General features: G+C 36.9%; 3 protein-coding genes and 2 pseudogenes across 4 annotated transcripts; 2 read left to right on the top strand and 3 right to left on the bottom strand.

Moving 5' to 3' along the window:
• The first annotated feature begins 398 nt into the window (after window positions 1-398).
• LOC104779627 (uncharacterized) lies at window positions 399-2,583 on the top strand. The gene is made up of 8 exons (XM_010504006.3): window positions 399-671; window positions 862-1,143; window positions 1,244-1,315; window positions 1,401-1,468; window positions 1,547-1,667; window positions 1,761-1,847; window positions 1,960-2,049; window positions 2,162-2,583. The coding sequence occupies exons 2-8, from the start codon at window positions 886-888 to the stop codon at window positions 2,285-2,287; spliced, it is 822 nt and encodes a 273-aa protein (XP_010502308.1). The 5' UTR covers window positions 399-671; window positions 862-885; the 3' UTR covers window positions 2,288-2,583.
• A 55-nt stretch (window positions 2,584-2,638) lies between these two features.
• LOC104779624 (TATA box-binding protein-associated factor RNA polymerase I subunit B-like) lies at window positions 2,639-12,133 on the bottom strand. Its single transcript, XM_087509771.1, has 8 exons — window positions 11,822-12,133; window positions 11,461-11,710; window positions 11,335-11,377; window positions 11,179-11,226; window positions 10,938-11,081; window positions 4,421-5,321; window positions 3,368-4,302; window positions 2,639-3,286 (listed from the first exon to the last, which is right to left on the bottom strand). Exons 6-8 carry the CDS (start codon window positions 5,025-5,027, stop codon window positions 2,729-2,731), a joined length of 2,100 nt encoding a protein of 699 aa, XP_087365897.1. The 5' UTR covers window positions 5,028-5,321; window positions 10,938-11,081; window positions 11,179-11,226; window positions 11,335-11,377; window positions 11,461-11,710; window positions 11,822-12,133; the 3' UTR covers window positions 2,639-2,728.
• A 1,354-nt stretch (window positions 12,134-13,487) lies between these two features.
• LOC147945249 (E3 ubiquitin-protein ligase MPSR1-like) lies at window positions 13,488-13,922 on the bottom strand. The gene has a single exon (XM_087509170.1). The coding sequence runs from the start codon at window positions 13,920-13,922 to the stop codon at window positions 13,488-13,490; it is 435 nt and encodes a 144-aa protein (XP_087365296.1).
• A 3,898-nt stretch (window positions 13,923-17,820) lies between these two features.
• LOC147945248 (protein PHYTOCHROME KINASE SUBSTRATE 1 pseudogene) lies at window positions 17,821-19,558 on the top strand (annotated as a pseudogene). Its single transcript, XR_015596434.1, has one exon. The product of XR_015596434.1 is annotated as a protein PHYTOCHROME KINASE SUBSTRATE 1 pseudogene (transcript).
• Window positions 19,559-21,151: 1,593 nt separating this feature from the next.
• LOC147945247 (U2 spliceosomal RNA) lies at window positions 21,152-21,295 on the bottom strand (annotated as a pseudogene).
• Between the last annotated feature and the right edge of the window lie 19 nt (window positions 21,296-21,314).

Here is a 21,314-nt window from a genome sequence, read left to right as displayed (position 1 = left end):
GTAATTTAATTTCCGAGTTTAAAAGTAGTTGACATGTTTACGTGTCTAAACTAATCATCTTTTTTATTCGTTTGACAAAAAAACTTTGACATATGCACCTAATAATGCGTACTGTACTAAAAAAAATTCTTACACGACAATTATTCTCCCACTTTAATTAACTATAAATATATATTCAATAATCTAATTGAACAACTAGATCATGTTATGAAAAAAAACTAGATCATGTTATGAAAAAATGAATAAATAAATCACAAAACTAAAAAAAATAATAATATTACAACCAATATTGGGTTAATAAAAACAATCAAGAATGTTATCCTGTACAGGGAACATGTCGTTAACGTTACAGCGCGGCAAAGTGTAGATAATACCGAAATGACCCTTAAGAAAGCAGTATAATTACTTGTAGTCAACGACCATTAACTTTTCTTTCTTTCTTTCTTTCTTTCTCACACGTCGTTGTTTCTATATTGATTCTCTCAGCCCTCAGGTCCTCAGGGCTAATATACAAAAGCGAATTCTCTCTTCTGCTCGATTTGCGGGAAAAATATTTCGATCTGCGTCAGAAAAAAATTATTCTATCGTCTCTCTCTGGTTTATGTTTCTCCAGATTCTCTGATTCCTAAATCAGAGACGACAGACAACGCTATAAACCAACATTTCTTCAGGTGATGATTGATTTGATTTCTCTTTGATTCCGTTAAATCTCAACTCCGAGTTTCGAATTCTGATTCATATCTCCGATTTTGTTTCCCCCCGTTGATCATTGTTTACCGCCTGGATCTAATTCGATTTTAGATTTCGTATGGTTCTGATTTCGTTAGGGTTTTCTAATTTTATTTTTGGGTGGAATAATAGTTTTTTCGGAAGGGAAAGGAAAATATGATAACTGAGAGTAGTGCCGTTGTGGTAAATGTTGATGGATTGATGCGTCCTACTCCTCCACCTCCGGTGGTGCCGTTGTCTCCGGAGGTTAGATCATCAGAGTCGCATCTGGTTAATAATAATAATAATGACAAGGCCATTGATATCTCCGATGAGAACGAACCGCTTATTGCTTCCGCGGAATGTCGTATTTGTTCGGATGATTCCCCTATTGAGAATCTTGAGAGTCCTTGTGCTTGCAGTGGCAGCCTCAAGGTTACTACCTACTATTCTGATACCATTTCTTTAGTCTATGTATTGATGTATTTTTAAGATGATGATGAGCTGATAGTTTTGAGCAATGGCTTTGTTTCAGTACGCTCATAGGAAATGTGTTCAGCGTTGGTGTAATGAAAAAGGAAACATTCTATGCGAGATTTGTCATCAGGTATGTATGTTACCTTTAGTAGAAATGCTCTATGTTGATGTGTTTCCCATGTAACTCTGATAGGTCTTTAACTTCTCTTACTTAGCCTTACCAACCTGGATATACCGCTCCACCACCTCCTTTTCAGCCTGAAGAAACCACTATTGACATCGGGTACGGTTACTTTCATGTGTTTCTGCTTCTATCTTGTCAGATTTTTATGTTTCTGACTTGTGCATATGTGCGTTGCAGTGGAGGATGGACAATCTCAGGTTTGGATTTGCATGATCGTCGGTATTTAGAGACTGAATATGTGGAATATACTGATTCAAATGCCAGCGGAGCTGCGTTTTGTCGTTCAGCTGCTCTAATTGTAAGCTGTTAAGCTTTTTTTGGCAGATTTCTAACATGTGTAACAACAACCCTCGCTTATGATATCCTCAAACACACACTTTTTCTTTTGCAGTTAATGGCTCTTCTTCTCTTACGACATGCACTGACCATAACAGATGATGCTGATGGAGAAGAAGACGACCCATCTTCTATACTATCTGTAAGCGGATTGAAGCTTCTTTTTTTTTTTCTATATTTTGGTCTCAAAGCAATACATGCTTAAAAGTTAAAAGTAACTACAAAACCACAAAATCATCTGTTTCTTATTATAGCTTGTCTTGCTCCGAGCTGCTGGATTTCTTCTTCCATGCTATATCATGGCTTGGGCCATCAGTATTCTACAACGGCGAAGGCAAAGACAGGTTAGTATTAAGAACTCGTCCACGGTTCTGTCCGGATAAATTCTTTTCGTTTATCTGTTGTAAGAATAGAACTGAATGACCGGTATTGACTTAATGCAACCCTACTGAACAGGAAGCTGCAGCTTTGGCTACACAGTTTGCGTTGGTGCTTCAGTCAGGGCAGCCTAGAACAGTTCACTTCACGGTATCACCAGTCTCACCATCATCCTCCATCGCTCATGCAACTACATCTACATAACAACAGGATGACGATCCTGTCTGATGTACTACTCTGATCTAATATCGCAAGTATGGAGCCATTTACAAGGTACGATGTGAATGAAATGGAGAGTTTGATTGCCTGTAAATTTAGAATGCTGTCAGCGTAAAGGATTGAAATCATTTGAGTTCTTGTAAGGTTAGATCTCATTCCAGAGGAGTTCATTCATTTTATCTGTAGCTAAAAAATGTCGATATTTTAATGTTTCTTGCAAAAGTTTTTGCATAAAGTTGTAAATTCTGTTTTACAATTTTTTTTCAAATATTGACTTAAAATTTGAGTGTACTTTTATATAAATGGATATAATAAATAAGGAAGAACACAGGAGACTTATTACCACAAAAATTGGATTAATTGGATTTATAAAGTTACAAATATTTCTATATAACATATTACAAAAAAATTTATGAACAAAGTGTATCATCTTGATGTGTTAGTGTATGAATCATCTTGTTCTTCACCAACATTCTCACCATCACAACAGTTGTCACATTTCATAAAAGGTGGAGTTAGATGTACAACCTGATCTATCCTTTTCTCAATCCAAGCCAATCTCTTCTCAAAGTTCAACACACCTCTATGCATATTCCTAACATCAACCTCAGCAACCTTAGCACAAGCCCGCAAAAGAATGTAGTAATCCGCGTGAGCCGCATATATCAATGCCCCATCTTCCTTTTTCCTCACATATAGAAGATAGTCTAGTCTCTTTATCTTCACACGAGGTGGTATGTAACAGAACAAGTTCTCTCCCATGTCTGTAGTTAGTCTTTTTATAGCTCTCTCCTTTATTGTCTCCTCTTGATGATGATTCTCCGGTGATGATGAAACTTGGTGTTCTGAAGATAGATCAGTATCCATTGATACACTTTCGTTTCTCCTTGAAGGACTGCTACCATCTATAGAAAGTTGGTTAAGTGATAGATCATCTTCCCCATCTCTTCCCCTCTTGGATGGAGTCCTAAACCGATCTAATTCCTACATCAAAAGAGACAGTTTATATGCAACCTTTTAAAGAACTAATTTCTTCAGATTATATTATTATAAGCAGATTCTTACCTCGTCTTTTGGATAACTATTCCACAAGTTATCAACAGTTCTGTATGTATCATTAGGTAAATCTTCTTCTAAACCAGCGAAGAACTCGTTTTTCCCAATTGATAAATATGACAACAGATCCTTCTCGGATTCAAGGGTTTCTGAAGCAGCGACCTCATAATATTTCGCTTCAAGGTTCTTAAGAAGCTCCTCTGTATCAAATTTGGTTGCTTTCGTTACATCCGATGACTCTGCATCAGCCAAATTTGTCTCTGAAACATCCTCATCATGAACCGGAGAATCAAACTCGTCAGAAACGATATCCTCCTCACTAGCATTAACTAACCCCAAACTCCGTTCCCATACACCAAAACCATTAATGTTATAAAGCATCCGTATAGCTACAATCAGTATAGACATGACACACACACGGGTAGGAAGCTTCAGCTCGTTCTTAGATAGATATAACTCTGGAGGCATTGACCAGTTCTGTATAAGACGCACCAGATCAAAAATCTTGTCCTCAGGAATAGACAAACGCTTTAGATAGTTCGAAGCTATACCAAAGAAATTCACAGGAGGCAAAGGTAAACCTATCAAATCAGCAATCAAAGCAGCTCGTGATTCTAATATCTGAGCAGAAACAATCTGAAAAGGCCTAGCCATTATGCTCGTTTTCACAGGACACGCAGCTGACCGCTCTCCCATTTTCTCACGAATCTCAAGAAAACAAGACAAATACGGAAGCTTTCCTTCCCGTGCCCATCTCACAATGTCCGTGGGTAGAACAGTCGCTCCCGCTTTATGACAAGCAAGGAAAGATATAGCCAAAGATCTCGATAAAGGCAGAGTCTTTTTAAGCATACCAACCCATATCGTCACTGCTCTTTTACCATCTAAGTTACGAGGCTCGGCTCTGTGTGTTTTAGGCCGCTTAGCATCTTTCAACTCACCACCTGCGAGACACCAACAAGAATGAGAGTTAGTAACAAACAAAATCACACAAAACAATAGAGAACTCTTCTTCTTGATGCTAGATTTGGAATGAACACAACATCAAGTATGAAACTTTACCATCTTCTGATTGACGCTCGGAGTCACGAATGGCGTTATCAGCCCAATCATCATCGTAGACGCCAGAGAGAGCAACGTAACGTAAACAGATAGGTCCAACCAAACCAACAATCAAAGGAGTGACATTGAACTTGTCAACCAAAGCATCACATTGACAAGTAACCATCATCATAAAAGCTTTAACATATCTATCTCTAGCCTCATCGTAATAATCCTCGTAACTCAAAGGCTCTGCTCCAAAATCCCCAGGCTCATCCTCGGGATAGCTCTCAGGCTCTCTCTTCACTTCACGGAACAAATCCTTCTTCTCGAGTCCGGATTTGGGAACTTGGCTCAAGGATTCGAGCTGAGATCGAAACTGAGAGTAACGAACTGTTTCATCTGTGTAACGAGGCTGTGAAGGAGTGATTAGGTGTGGTATACGGCGATGTGCGAAGTTATACGTTGCGCCTTGGGTATCTCCACCTTCACCGATGAGATCTCCGTCGTCGACGCCGGTTTGGATTATATCATCAACCATAACACCGCATCGTTGGCAGTAGATAAACCCGTCGTCTCCTTCGTCAAAGGCTTCGTTGTCGCACTGCTTGCAGAGCATCGTAGTCATTGTAATTGAAATGACTTAGAAAGAGAAGAAAGGAAGAAACTTTGCGAGGGATAAAGGAAACCCTAAATTAGATTGATGAAGGAGAAGACGAAGATTTGCGTTCAAAACTTTTGCGGCGAAACTTGGCTTCGGCCGTTTAGGATTTGGCGGCGGAGGAGCATGTAGTTAGGGGTTTTGATATTGGTAATATTGCAAAAAAAGGCCCTCAAATTTTCTCTGTTTTAAACATTTACCCTTAACCAGCAAAACCGTGAGGCAGAGTCCGTCCTTTTATGACATTGACATCCATGGATCCTGTCAGGTTGTAAGCATGACATGAGCTTTTGTGTATATGAATTTTTACTTTCTTTCAAAGTTAGTAGTGTTTTGTTAGATTATGTAAATATGTAGTTAAGATTAAGAATCTAGATGATTAAGAAAGTTGCCTAGGCGTATTTATTGACTACAAAATTGATGATTGGCCGCATGTAATTGGTTTGAGTAAATATGATTCACATCTTCTTAGATTAGTGAATCAGAAACATTTTGTGTCCGGTTGCTTTGAATATTTCTCACTATTTGTGCAACCTTCTTTCATTCTAGAGTCCTTCAAACTCTCCTATGTAGAATTTGCTTACTGCGAGTTTGACTCAAACCCATGACTTTGGACAATAATTTTGAAGGGATTTTTACAATTCTCAATTATGGAGCCATTTGAGGGTTTTTCTAAAACGTTAGCCGTTTTTGCAAATTAACAATGAACAACATGGATTTAAAGGGCTAAGCAAGTGTTATCGTTTTCAAGTCTTTTTGCCATTATTTTTATAATATTGAATTGAGTGTGCGTTTTTCCAATTACATAAAACAAGCCTTTGCTCTTGCTTTTTAGTAAAAACGTAGTACGTGTTATAATGATTTGGACATGTAAATTTGTTTTTCCTCTTGATCATGAGAAAAGATTTGCTTTATGGTAAGATAACATGGAAAATAGAGGAGGATAAAGGAGGAAAATGAGAAAAGACGCATATTTCTTGCTAGACCAAGTTTACTTCATCAGGTCGTAAGTCTTTCCAATAATGAACAAACTAATACTATTTGTATTCAATATCAAATGAAATAGAGCATTCACAGAAGTTTTCTTTTATCTTTAAGAAGAGCGACATTTTATAGAAGATTGTTATAGTGTGTTTTGTCGATGTGTCACTACACGTACGATTGAATTTTATGAGGTTGGTTGTTCATCGGAAAACAACAAGTTAATGTTGGTAAGATAGTTCGACCACTAGAGATTGTACTAGTTTTGTCGATGTGTCACGTACGATTGAATTTTATGAGAGGTTGGTTGTTCATCGAAAAACAACAAGTTAATGTTGGTAAGATAGTTCGACCACTGGATGGATATAACACAACTTTATATCTTTCCATAAGAAGAATGGATCACATCAAGACAAGCATGACAGATTTCAGACATAAGCTTCTCTAATAATCAAATATGAAGCAACACCAACAAGACACTCATTTTACACTAGTCAGAGAAGACATTTCAACAATGTGAACACCAAACATAATTTAATCAATACAGAAATGTCAAGCATAACCAGCTATACGATCTTTACACTAAATGAAACACACCAAACTAAAAAAAAAACTCTGTACTCACACTGCATGTAAGTAAATGTTTTCTAATCAAGATCAATTGCCACAAATAAATGTGTAGTTGTGATCTTTGTATATAGGAAACAAGACCCTACCAAATATTAAAATTAACACCAGCTCAGTATTCCATGGAAATTTGACTGACTAAACGAAAAAACATTAGTATATAGCAAGTTAAAAAAAAGCTTAAACTTAGCAGTCAACTCTAACTTCTAAGAGCTCAAACAATAGAAGCAGCGATATAAGACTGATCAGAAAGTGAGTGCAAGCAAACTTTACATGATGATGATTGCAACAGGAATAACATCTAAACCTGCATCCACCTCTGGCTGAATCCCATATAACCAAGGTCAGACCATAACAAGAATAGGACCAAGAAAGAATAAGTAACATGAAACACACTCAAATCAGATGCCATAAGATTTACAAAACTAAAAGAACTCATGCATTATTCAGCTTCAACCGTAACAAGCAGGCTATGTGAGACACGTTTTAAATAACTATCTTACGAGAGCAGATGTACCTATTTCTAAAAATTAGGTTAAAGAGACAAATTCACAATAAAATAAAAAGAACAACATAAATGATAGAAACACACAATATCATAAAAATGAACAATACAGCCAAATTGTGGACATCATCATCACTTCGAAATTGCAAACAAACAAGGGTAAACAACAAACATAAGCTTCTCTAAGAATCAACTAAGACAATTAAGATGTTTGGTTTTCAAACGTGTATACCACTTTTTAATTGTATTTGTTTGAACATATAATGAATTGTTCACATTTTGCAAGGTTGCAAAATCTTTCAAACATAAGTGAAGATATGTGTGAGAATTTTATCTTTTCAACAAACAATAACGAACTGACGACAAGAAAAAAAAACAAACAAACAATAACGAACTAAGAAAAAACAGAGTTATAATTTCTTCTCCTAATCTGAATCTTATGTAGGTTATTTATAGTGGTTCACACTTACAGCAAGAGAGAGAGGGGGTTGTTATATTCTTAAAGTTGTAAACGATCCTTCATCAAACTCGATGTATCTATCAGATCATAGCACACAATATCATTAAAACATACATGACTAGGATAAGAAAAATGAACAAAAACAGCCAAACTGTAGACATTTTCATCACTGGGAAATCCCAGACAAACAAGGGCATACAACAATAACAATAACAAGAAGACAACCAACACAGCTGATAATACAAAAGAGACAAAAACCGAGAAAGTAACTAACAACAAGATGGTTTCATCAATTACATGATGCAAAGGGTAGCCCAATATTTTAAATTGGAATAAGGAATCACAGTGAGACAATGCACTCTAGATCCAAACATGCAAAGCTTTATCGCTGCACACAACAACTTCCTATCTTTCCATAAAGCAGATGGATCACATCAAGAAAAGCCTGACAGATTTCAGACATAAGCTTCTCTAAGAATGAAATATGAACTAACACAGACAACACTTATTGTACTAATCATTCTACACTAGTCAGCGAATACATAGTTTGCTTTTTCAACAATGTGCACACCAAATATAATTTAATCAAAATAAAGATGTCAAGCACAACCAGCTATCCGATCTTCGAGAATAAACTGAATTATCACATAGTAACCTACGCGGTAGCACGGCTACACTTAAAGAAAACACACAAAAAAAAAAGAAACTATAGTACACTCACACGGCATGTAAATAAATGATTTTCTAATCAAGCTTGGTTGACACAATTAAATATATGAAGTTGTATACAGGAAACAAGATCCTACCAAGACAAACAATTGTAGACATGTCATCACTGGGAAAACCCAAACAAACAAAGTGTATACAACAATAACAAGACAACCAACAAACACAGCTTAAAAATGCAAAAGAGATTTCAGATATAAGCTTCCCTAAGAATCAAATATGAACCAACAAAGACAAAAAACACTCATGGTAATAATCATTCCACACTAGTTAGAGAAAAAATAGTTTGCTCTTTCAACAATGTAAACATCGTATATAAATTAATCAAAATAGAAATGACAACCCCAACCAGCTATACGATCTTCAAAAATAAAATTCCTGTCACCTAGTCATCTACATGGTAACACGGCTACACTTGAAGAAAACAGACAAAAACCCTAACACGTCTACACTTGAAGAAAACAGACAAAAACCCCGAGAACTGCATGCAAACTGCAAAGGGAGCTAAAGAATAACCTGAAACTCTTATGACGATCTTCAGAAACCCGAGAACAACTGCATGCGAAGAAAGATAAAAAGGCGAGTTAGAAGACCTATGTAAGTTTGTTTGCTACTTGTCGAGAATGGGTACACACGGTAATGAATTTTATAAACAACAGAAAATATTAACCTTAAGAAATAGAAATTCACATACCTGATTTTCAGACGTAGAATATCAAGAAATTCACATACCTCAGTTTAAATGTAAGCGTGATCACGCATGCTCCATGGATGTCATACTTCTGCAACCCAAGCAGTTTAAAGATTTGGGACTGCTTCATTTGCTAATCAAAGATCACGACCAGGAACAATCCAAGAGGTAATTTAGATTACCTCAACAACCGAGGCATTTGCTTTTAGCACCAGGTGACTAGGAACCTGAATGCATTATAGAGACAGGGACAACCAAACCGATAGGGACAGGGCCAAACCGAGGCATTTGTTTTCTTTGCTCAGGTGACTAGGAACCGAATACATTAAGGGGCAGGGACAATTAAACCGATAGGGACAGGGACAAGCAGAGAGGTAATTTAAATTACCCCAGCCAAACCGAGGCACTTGTTTTCTTTGCTCAGGTGACGAGAAACCCGTATGCACTCAAAGGGACAGGGACAATCATACCGATAGGGACAGGGACAAGCTGAGAGGTAATAAATTACCTCAGCTAAACCGAGGCATTTGTTTCTTTGCTCAAGGGACTAGGAACCTGATGCATTCAAGGGACAGGGACAAGCAGAGAGGTAATTTAAATTACCTCAGCCAAACCGAGGCATTTGTTTTCTTTGCTCAGGTGACGAGAAACCCGTATGCATTCAAGGGACAGGGACAATTAAACCGATAGGGACAGGGACAAGCTGAGAGGTAATTTAAATTACCTGCTAAACCGAGGCATTTGTTTCTTTGCTCAGGCGACTAGGAACCTGATTCATTCAAGGGACAGGGACAAGCAGCGAGGTAATTTAAATTACCTCAAATAAACCGAAGCATTTGTTTCTTTGCTCAGGCGACTAGGAACCTGATACATTCAAGGGACAGGGACAAGCATAGAGGTAATTTAAATTACCTCAGCCAAACCGAGGCATTTGTATTTTTTGCTCAGGTGACTAGGAACCCGAATACATTCAAGGGACAGGGACAATTAAATCGATAGGGGCAGGGACAAGCAGAGAGGTAATTTAAAAATTACCTCAGCCAAACTGAGGCATTTGTTTCTTTGCTCAGGTGACTAGGAACCCGAATTCATTCCAGAGACAGGGACAATTAAACCGATAGGGACAGGGACAAGCAGAGAGGTAATTTAAATTACCTCAGCCAAACCGAGGCATTTGTTTTCTTTGCTCAGGTGACGAGAAACCCGTATGCATTCAAAGGGACAGGGACAATCATACCGATAGGGACAAGGGACAAGCTGACACGTAATTTAAATTACCTCAAATAACCGAGGCATTTGTTTCTTTGTTCAGGTGACTAGAAACCCAAATACATTCAAGGGACAGGGACAAGCAGAGAGGTAATTTAAATTACCTCAGCCAAACCGAGGCATTTGTTTTCTTTGCTCAGGTGACTAGGAACCCGAATACATTCAAGGGACAGGGAAAAGCATAGAGGTAATTTAAATTACCTCAGCCAAACCGAGGCATTTGTATTTTTTGCTCAGGTGACTAGGGACAAGGACAAGCAGAGAGGTAATTTAGATTACCTCGATAGAAACAAGACAACGAGTATTGCATACCAATACATAACAATTGTAGTTATGACTAGCTAGCTCATCATATGAGTGAACGTGAGACTAGTTAATTGGCAAGCAATCAAAAACGTATGATACATAAGATAAAACCAAACCTATAAGGAACACAGACACACACAAAACTATAGGCAGAGTAAACGATTTTGAAACCCAATACACGTAACATTGAAAACCAATAACCGAAAATACTAAAATTAAAGAAAGTAAGATTTTTGCTTTAAAACCATAATTATAACCTAACGCCACACAAACTATGTAGGAGTATTGAGTAGCATCAAAGTCATCCCATACCTTTGGATAACCATTAGGCTTCCCAATAGCTTTTGTCCTGATTTCCAGTAACGAGAGTATCTGATATCGAAGCTAATGCTAACGCCCCTCCACGGAATCCAAAATTTTCACTGGCTGACTCCAAAACATGAAACTTTGAAGTGGCTGTTTCCACAGATTGCTTAAGATAAGTTTATCAATAGAAAACTAAGAAAGTGGCCTTTACCAGTACATCAAACATAAAAAAATCGCCACAACTTACTGTATCTTTTTCCCAACAAAACCAAATCATCTCTGGAAACGCCTGATCCTGAAAACGTTTCCACAGATTGCTTAAGATAAGTTTATCAATAGAAAACTAAGAAAGTGGCCTTTACCAGTACATCAAACATAAAAAAATCGCCACAACTTACTGTACCTTTTTCCCAACAAAACCAAATCATCTCTGGAAACGCCTGATCCTGAAAACCAAAACCAGTAAAATATATTTCCAAATTAGGACTTAATCATGAGGTAAAAGTAATCATAGTGGAGCTATACTCACCATCATCCACAACCTTGACAGAGCACGAAACAACACCCACGAAGATAGAAACCTGTTGGTCGAAGGGGAGAATTTGATTGGACCTTGGTCGCACCAGCATCGAGACTGTTGAATCACGGGTTCCTCCACGACCCCCGTCATGTCAAAACATGATAATTCCAGAACGCTTGGGGTGATGAACACCCTCGGGCAAAGGCTTGATCGACTTCATCCCCCGAATGAAACACGGAGAAATAAAAACCCTAAAACCCTGAAATTTTCAAGAAGCAATTCCGACGGATATCAATTATTGGAGATTGCGAAGCTATTTATCGCGATTAGACCCCAAAAAAAACCCTAACGACGATCAAATCGAACTTACCTAGAGATGGTGATTTCATGGGAACTGGGAAGTGATTGATCGTCGCTAAAGGATGAAAAGAACAAAACAGAGTCAATACAATCGAAATTTGAAAACCCTAAGACGGGAAAATCAAAAAGGCAAAGAAAGAAAGATCCAGAAATCCTCAAATAAAATAAGCGAAGAGAACTTATCTAGAGATTGTGGATCTCTCCTCGCAAGAGATTGATTGATTCTTCTCTTGAACTTGATTTCGTCGGGAGTAAATCAACAAATCGCCTCTCAAGGAAGAAGACGATGAGAGCAGAGAGAACTTTAATTTAATTTATGTTTACAAGGGGAGCGTCTCGGGTGTTAAAATATAAGACTTTTCTCTCTCTCGCTAAGCCTTTAAACGGTGCCGTTTGGTTGTTTATCGTACCATATACAAAATTAGCCGTTGGAAAATATTGAGATTCCGAATTGGAAAATAACCGATGTAAAAGCCTCACAAAAGTTAAATAAAAATACTCAAAGTTCTTTTTTGTATATTGCACAGTTGGCTTTTTTTACAACGGTTATTTTCCAATATGCTGAACTCATTGCAATTGTGACCCAAAAAGGAAAGATATAATGATTTGCTTCTCATTTAGATCACAAATAAAAAGAGCCAAAAACATAAGTCAATTGTAGTTTTTGTCAAGTACTCACAGTGTAAATGCTCAAAGAAAAAAAGGAAGAAACTTTGCAAGGGATAACCCTAAATTAGATTGATGAAGGAGAAGACGAAGATTTGCGTTCAAAACTTTTGCGGCGAAACTAGGCTTCGGGCGTTTAGGATTTGGCGGCGGAGGAGCATGTAGTTAGGGGTTTTGATATTGGATTTATTGCAAAAAAGGCCCTCAAATTTTCTCTGTTTTGAAAATGTACCCTTTACCAGCAAAATCCTGAAGTAGAGTCCGTCCTTTACTATATGATAATTGATAAACACTACATTTTCGGTTTCTATCTTATGTTGTTGAATTGGCCATTAACAGATATTAGACTTTTAGGCTGAATGGTTATTTTGTTGCATGTCCTATTGGGATGTGGTGATGGCATCCATGGATCCTGTCAGGTTCTCACGGCGCAATTCTCCATTACCCTATGGACTGGTCCAGCCTTAATGTTGCATAATGGGAGTGGAAGTTGACAAAGTTGTAAGTATGACATGAGCTTTTTTCCTTTTTTTAAAGTTTATGATGGGGAAATGTTTTGTTTGATTGATTAAGGAAGTTGCTACCAAGTATACAACATGAGAAAGATGCATATTTATTGACTATAAAAATCGATGATTGGCCGCATGTACTTGGTTTGAGTAAATATGATTCACATGTTCTTAGATTAGTGAATCAGAAACATTTTGTGTCCGGTTGCTTTGAATATTTCTCACTATTTGTGTAACCTTCTTTCATTCTAGAGACTTCAAACTCTCCTATATAGTATCTTGTTAGCATTTCCTTACTGTGAGTTTGGCTCAAAACCATGATTTTCGACAATAATTTTGAAGGAATTATTACAATCCTCAATTATGGGCTTTATTCCAATAGATCCTAACCATGCTTTAACGAAACGAAAATTTCACTTCTCCACTAAGAAATAAAACAAAACACACCAAAAAAAACCCAATAGTAAGTTGAAAAGATCATTACTCTATTAGTCATTCGTTTCAATCAGAATCAGAATAGTCAATAAAATCTTCATCAACATCAAAATCAACATCAACATCAACGCTAGTACCAACGTTCTTCACCACTTCTTCACCTTCAAGAGGCATCTTGTATCTACACTGAGGACACGAGGCGTGAATCTTCAACCACTTCTTCACACACTCCAAGTGATACTTGTGTTTACATGGCAACTCCGTAGCCACCTCACCTTTGCCCCATTCCTCCAAACATATCACATACTCTCCTTTCTCCACGACCGCTACACTTAGCAACATCTCTATCGTCCATCTCGAAGCCGGCGGTCTCCCGTTTTCAATGTCACTGAAGCGACGACGATATCCTCCCGTTGTAAATATAAATGGAAACGTCGTCGGTGCAACTTCACCGAAGAAATCCTCTTGGTCGCTGGCGGTTAGGATAATATCATTAGCCATAACACCGCATCGTCGGCATTAGATCTCGGACCGCTCCTTGTACCGCTCACGTCCCGATTCACGTACCGCTCACGTACTGCTCTTGTACCGCACTTGTCCTGGAACCGCGAACCTCGAACTGGTTTCAGATGGAACTTGATCACGAGCACAGGTTTTCTCGTGAACAAGAACTAGTTTCGAACAAAGAGGAGAAACGACGGCGGTTTAGGGTTTTGATGAAAGAAGAAGGGTGAACGACGGCGGTTAGGGTTTTAGGGTTTTACTCAGTTGGATCTTTAGAACGATCGTGCTGATAACGTGTTGTAAACTAGAGAATCGAATGAAGTAATTCTCTTGTTCTTATTGATAGAATAAACTCGAGGTTACATATATATAGTGAAGGGTACAAAACCGACTAGGAAATAGTATAAGGCCGATGGGCCGTAGACACTAAACACATATGGGCTGTACATGGCCGGTTATGGAATCCACCATCCAGTATTTTACAACATAAACTACGAATTGATGATCAGTAAGAGCATTTACCTTATCATAACAAAAACTTTGTCTCTGACTTCATCAAACCTTCAGATTACAATGGACATACATAACTTTGACACCTCATACGATAAGATTGTTGGAATAGATTGTGATGAGAACAAAAGTGATAACGTGGACATGAAGGTTCAAGGTTGAGCGTTGGTTCACTTTGATAAAATAAGCTGAGTTTTTTATTTTCTTTTATAATAAGTTTGTGTCGTCGTAATTATAAATGGCAATCACCATTTCTTAGTAGTAAAAATCATGATTGATTTCATTTTCATCGCTCATTCGATTTGCTATATAAATCTGATAAGAAAATTAAAACAAAAATCTAATATAAACTAGCCACCATTAAGAAAGGATATTGTGATATCACATATAAATAGATGATTAGGTTCACCTTTAGTTTCTATTCACTTTCTCTTCTCTCAACCAATCAGAATTCTTTATCTAATATTTTATTTTTAAAATAAATAAAACTAAATTAAAAAGCAAAACAAAATAAAAAAAAAGTTAAATATTGGCTTGGTTTAGATTTTACAATTAAACGAAGTTATATATCGGTTTAGGTTTATAAATGAGAATTAGGGTTTAGATTTTATAATTAAAACGAAAGTACATGTCGGTTTGGGTTTACAAATACGGTGGTTAGGGTTTAGATTTTACAATTAGAACAAAATTATATATCGGTTTGAGTTTACAAATGAGATTGTTAGGATTTAGATTTTACAATTAGAACGAAATTATATGTCGGTTTGGGTTTACAAATGAGATGGTTAGGGTTTAGATTTTACAATTATAACAAAATTATATATCGGTTTGGGTTTACAAATGAAATGGTTAGGGTTTAAATTTTACAATTAGAACAAAATTATATATCGGTTTGAGTTTATAAAAGAACGGTTTAAATTTCTAATTTTATAATAATGTATATAGATTTTATTTTTTTTTATTTTATAAGCGGGTGAATGAAGAGGTTCACCCCTAGTTATTATTGCTCAGATTGGTGATCATAACGTATTGGGGATATTTATAGAAATAGGCATTTTGTGAGTTAAAACTTTGAAATAAAGCATTTTTACCCGTACTTGCGAGATTAGGCATTGTTGGAGAAGAAATTTGACTTCTTTGCCCTCTGTCTCCTCTCTCAACCATCTCTCCTTCGCCGATCAAAACTAGAGGAAGACAAAAATAAAACCAGCGCTTCCTTTGCCCACAACCATGGCTTCTTCTCACCACCTTCCTCGCTCGATTAACACCATCTCCGTCACTAACAACACCAACTTCTTCGCCTCCAAAACAAAAAAAATCGTTTCACCAACACCATCTCAGATCCAAAGATTTCAATAGATTCAATTTGTTTTGTTTTAGATGAAGAAAACTAAACCCTAAGGGGATACTATCTAGTGAACCCAAGGGCTCTAATTATAAAGATTAATTGAATCAAAATTTTCAATCTCATCTAAAACTTTACACTAAATTTGGGCAACCGAATCATCACCACCAAATTGTTCATCTGATCTCATCACTAATTAAACCATAAGTGGACTAATACACAGTGAACCCAAGGAAAAATTAAACGAAGAAAACTTGAAGATGTTGAAGCAATTCACATGATGAGCTTAAGAGTTATAAGCCATTCACAAATCTGGGATATTAATCGGAGAAGTTGAAACCAAATTTGTTGATTCATTCAGAATAATCGGAGCCAATTATCACATACCCAAAACAAAGGCTTGAAATCCTTCTATTATTCTTTGTAATCGTTGTTGAATTGAAATCTCATTTTCCTTCTAAAACCTTTAAAATCGAGATTACGCAAGAGGATGGAGTAATGAATCTAACAAAAGGAAGATGCCTCCACTTACAGATCCTTCATTGATTAGACGTCGACAAACACTCACCGGCAGATAAACGTTGAGACCGGCCGATAAACTCTTAAAAAAGTTAAAAAAAAAAATATTATTGATTTTTAATTGCGTTGCAGTTAGAGCAAGGTTAAAACCGTATTTTAGTTTCACAATAAATGCCTGTTTTTGAGAATACGGACTAAACATCCTAAACTCATAAGAAACCAAAAAAAAATACCTTATTCTGTAATTGTTCCTAATGTATTGGTATAATTAATTTTGATATTTGCAAGTGGTTGCTACTTGTAAACCTTTTTTAACGCAATGGTAAAAGAAATTACTAATTACATACAATGATCATCTTTTTGTTAGTTTTTTTTTTTCTGTTGGACAAAAAAAGTTGAGAACGAGAATCAAGCACGTATGCTGTAGGGTCAAGCTTAAAATGCTACCATTCATATGTCGACTATTACAACTAATACGCATATTTAATAAATTCCATTACACAATTTCCTTGATTGACAGATACATGGATTTTATGTTTGAGTTTATTTAATTCTCCTTATGTATTTGACGAATATTATACACATTACAATTATTTGATATGTATTATATCACACAAGATACGACGATCCTATGAATTTTCTAATATTTATGCACCTAAATTATAGAGTGTACGTCAAATCATTACATGAAATATTAATATATTTAACAGAACCCAACTCGATGGTCTTTGTCAATATCTCTCCATGCAACAAAATACGTACATCCCTCGTGCTTCCAATTTTTTGTATTTTTGTTCCTCGAGTGAAATTCATATCTAGTACTAGTCAAGTATTTTCTTTTAATTATGCGCATTTACTTATTTTTCGTCGTTAAATTGTTAATCGTATGATGGATTCATAACTTTATATCTTTATACAATGTATTATTTTATTTCAAACTTACAAAACATGCTAAATTGCTAATCACTTTTGGCTTAATTAAGACAGCCCTTTAACAAACACACACACAAAAAGAAATGAAGAACTTTTTGTTTTAAGAGCAAAGTATTGAAGGACTGGGACATGAATACAGTATGCAAATTAGGCCGGTGCATAAGATAGCGTGTTAATAAAGTGAATTATATATCGTGTAGAAAAGAAGTTATAGGAGATGCATAAAATATACTGTAATGCTGTTTAAATCGGCGTTATAATCGTGGTTTTATATGTCGTACGTGCATATAATATATATGGTTTACTTGCTAATTCTAGTCGTTTATAAACAGTAGTGTTTATAAAAGCTTTATGGAACCTCTTTAACCAAAAAAAAAAAAAAAAGAGCCTAAAGGATAGACCAGAATTTAAGAGATCCAATTGCAAGATGAGTAGTAGTACTAGTTCATGTAATCATAAATCTCAATCGTACTATTACCATGTCATTTTTGCCACTTTAATTCCTTTATTTAGTGGTCACGGTGTAACATTATAATCTATCTATCTAGTCTCCATTGATTGACAAAGATTCATCATCCAACATTTTTATCCAAATAAATATATAAATCAGTTCGCACACAACTGGCCAGATAACTCTCAATGTGGAACCCTCTCACATTGATCAGGTCATAACACTTTAGCTTCAGAGAAAGAAAAGAAAACAGCTATCAAACATTTCGTCTTGTTTCTCTATTTATACCGTAATTCCACATATCCACAAGCAAGAAGAAATAAAAAGAAACATTAAGCCACCACAAAGTTTTTTTTTTTTTTTTTTTTTGAAATGGTGACATTAACATCATCTTCTTCAACTCCAAAGACACCTTTTGATTTCATGAAGAATAACAACAGTACTCACAGTCTCTATGTTCCTTTCTCTTCTCCTCCTCCTTCTTCTTCCTCTTCTTACTTGAGCATCAAGGAAGATGCTGTTGTCACAACCAAGAAGCTCATGGAACCCAGCAAAACCCTAAGCGTGAGCATGAAACCAAAAGAAGAGGAGCTTGGTGATGAGAAGAAAATTTCGAAGAAAGCTTCTGAAGAACCAGAGATTGGTGTGTTTGGAGCTGAGAAGTACTTCAATGGAGACATGGATTCAGACCAAGGCTCTAGTGTTCTGTCTCTGTCTCTGACAAACCCTGAAGTTGAGAGAACCATCATCGTCGATTCAAAGCAGAGCGCGAAGAAATCTACAGGAACTCCGAGTGTCCGGTCTGAATCAAGCTGGAATAGTCAGAGCGTGCTGCTTCAGAACAAATTGGTGAATAGCTGCAACAGTTCCTTGCAGGAGAAGAACAACAACAACAGTAGTGGTCAGATTCAAAAGGTGAGTAATAATAAGAAGAGTTTCCTCGCAAATCTGGGGTGTAAATGCGCATGTTCTGATGGTAACTCAGTAGATGTCGACGAGAGCATCTCGGTGAAGAGAAGCTCTGATCCGAATATCTCTGTTTTCACAAAGAGGGAGATCGAGAATCAGATGAGTACTTCTTCTGCGAATATGAAGTCAGACCTGATCAGGATTCAGAAGCAAGAAGAGTTATCGCAGAGGAAGTCACTTGAAGTGTTTGGATCTCCTATAAATATTGAGAAGAAGAGGATTGTTGTTCAACAGAAACTCGCATTGCGTCCATGGGAATCAAGAACAGAGGAGGAAGACCAAAAAAGTGAAGGGAGTGATACAAGCGCGGATCTTTTCGAGATAGAGAGCCTTACAGGGAAACCTAAACCTTTTCTTACGAGGCAAGGAAGTGATCCAGCTTCACCTACGTGTTATGCTCCAAGTGAAGTAAGCGTAGAGTGGAGCATAGTGACAGCAAGTGCAGCAGATTTCTCTGTTATGTCGGAATGTGCAACAAGTCCTGTAAGAAGAAGCAACCGATCTTCTCAGATTCCACGAATCCCTATCACCGCTAAATCATCAGCACCGCAGAGACGGAATTCGAGTAGCGGCGGCGGCGGAGGCGGTGGTTTCTTGTTGAGTTGCAAGAGTCATAAATCTGTTAGGGTTTCTGGAGATTCAGAGAGAAGAAGCAGCATGAACAAGACACAACCGAGTTATGTCCCAAGATTTCCAATGGAGACTACTACTAAACCCAAGAGTTTCGAAACACGAAGAAGGATCAGCAACAGCTCCATTTCTCACACACAGTCATCTCTTCTGTATAGTCAGTGATTGCGTAAAAGTAAAAAGAATTTAATGTCTCATCTCTCTTTATTTGTAATTTCTACTGAGTGAGAAAGATTTGTAAACTTATCTAATGTCTTGTTGAGTTCTTGATCACAATGTCATCTTGCACCTTAGTGATCCTTAGTCAAAGAGTGACAAATGATTACAGAGTGAAGATAACAATTTGCTCAGTGAAAAAACACAGATCTGAAATTCTGCAAAATGAGTAGACAAATTCCAAAAAAATTGCCCCCACCAAATTTTGCTTTTTATTTTATTTTTGGATTTAGTCTCACGAGAGAGATACGGGTTTTGTCTTAGCTTCTCAAAGGGTTAAATCAAACGTACAAAGAGTTTGACAGAAAGAGCTATTAATGAGGAAACTTAAATAAATGAAAATGTCGTTTTACCTAACATATCTAAGATCTGGTCCTGAGAAACACATCTAAAGGCCATTGTGTGTGTGAGATAAAAGTAGAGTAGACAAAACCTTAATTGAATTCGTTGAAAATATGAAGTGATGTGAGAGGAAAGAACCAAAGTGCTTGTTTAGACAATATATGTAATGAAGATGTATGTCTTTGTAGCCTACTCATAAAGGAAAATATTGTATTTACACCCACAAATGATCTTATCCAGTCCATTGAACCTTCTCCTCCCTAAGTCAAAATTCAAAAAGGGCTAATTACATGTCAAGAAAATGAAACCAAGATGATGATCCGAGACAAATCAATGCTAATACGGCATGGGGTTTTAGAAACCAAGAATATACATACAGATCTTGAAGATAAGTATTGTTTGTATCCCTTGTCAAAAAAGATATGGGGGGGGGGGGGGGGGGTATGATTGAGCCATCACTTATTTTTCTGATAAAATATTAAATTGAAATCAAATCATCTAACTACTTAAGTTTCCCCATATGTGGAGGAGAAATGAACAACAAAAGCCAGAAGGCAAAACAAAAAAATCACTCATCCTGGTAGGCCGTGATTCAAAGCGTCCGCTTGCTCTTTTGCTCAAGTGAATAAGGCAAAGTAGGTACCGAGAATCCGATCCCCACATGACAAAGAATGGCTGAGACAAGTCCTAGTTTACTTCCATCTACTGTTTGTGGTGAAACATTGACTGTGTCTTAATGTGAAAAGGGGTTCATAAGGAGCTTCAGGAGACGAGAAAAGTCGTATGTGGTCTGCTCGTTACCGAGAAGGATACAAAAAAACCCCAAACATAGGTGCAATATGATGTTTTCACAACAAATGTTAACAGTACAGCAAATAATGATCATATGAGAGAATATATTATAACTTGAAAATCAAAGCACTTTTTAGGACACACTCATCACATAGGTAAGAGTTGCAATGCTCTGATCTACTAGTAACAATATTTAAAGTTCAACTGTCCCAAGTCAAATCAGTAACTTATGTAGTTTTCTGATATTGTTATGGCAACAGCATGTAAGAAAGACATCCAAGTTTGTTATTGTCGGCATCTCCAACATTTAAACTCATTAACATAATTCTTTTGGGGAACCAAATCTGCAATGTTAATTCAGCGCGGGATCTAGAAAATTGAGCGTACAGAGATGTGATTTCCCAAAGAAGAGACCTTTTTCAGGTGTAGTAGTAACGCCTAATGGTACTGATTAAAGTTCATGTTTATCCCAGTTTAGAATTGGTATGATCAGACAGCAAAGATTGGACTATGTTAATGGTGGGTTGAGCCAGGCCCGTGCAATAGTGCAACGCATGGGCGACTCGCGTAAGCCCAAATAGCAAGCTATCTTAACAGGCCTTCTCCCTTAAAAAATAGAGTTAATATATCGTGTGATCTAAGCCAAAAGGCCGAGAAAGGTATGAAATGTTAGAACCATCGA

This window comes from Camelina sativa, chromosome 4, assembly GCF_030686135.1.
Source record: "Camelina sativa cultivar CO46 ecotype springtype chromosome 4, ASM3068613v1".
In the NCBI taxonomy this organism is placed as follows: domain Eukaryota; kingdom Viridiplantae; phylum Streptophyta; class Magnoliopsida; order Brassicales; family Brassicaceae; genus Camelina; species Camelina sativa.
This window is presented reverse-complemented; position numbering and strand designations above follow the sequence as displayed.

Bases quoted from the DNA above. Each gene is read 5' to 3' on its own strand.
- LOC104779627 (XM_010504006.3), top strand. From the start codon at position 886: ATGATAACTGAGAGTAGTGCCGTTGTGGTAAATGTTGATGGATTGATG. The intron at 1,316-1,400 runs GTATGTATGTTA...TCTCTTACTTAG, and splicing joins TATGCGAGATTTGTCATCAG to CCTTACCAACCTGGATATAC. The intron at 2,050-2,161 runs GTTAGTATTAAG...CCTACTGAACAG, and splicing joins AACGGCGAAGGCAAAGACAG to GAAGCTGCAGCTTTGGCTAC.
- LOC104779624 (XM_087509771.1), bottom strand. From the start codon at position 5,027: ATGACTACGATGCTCTGCAAGCAGTGCGACAACGAAGCCTTTGACGAA. The intron at 4,303-4,420 runs GTAAAGTTTCAT...GGTGTCTCGCAG, and splicing joins CGAGCGTCAATCAGAAGATG to GTGGTGAGTTGAAAGATGCT. The intron at 3,287-3,367 runs GTAAGAATCTGC...CTTTTGATGTAG, and splicing joins ATAGTTATCCAAAAGACGAG to GAATTAGATCGGTTTAGGAC.
- LOC147945249 (XM_087509170.1), bottom strand. From the start codon at position 13,922: ATGGCTAATGATATTATCCTAACCGCCAGCGACCAAGAGGATTTCTTC.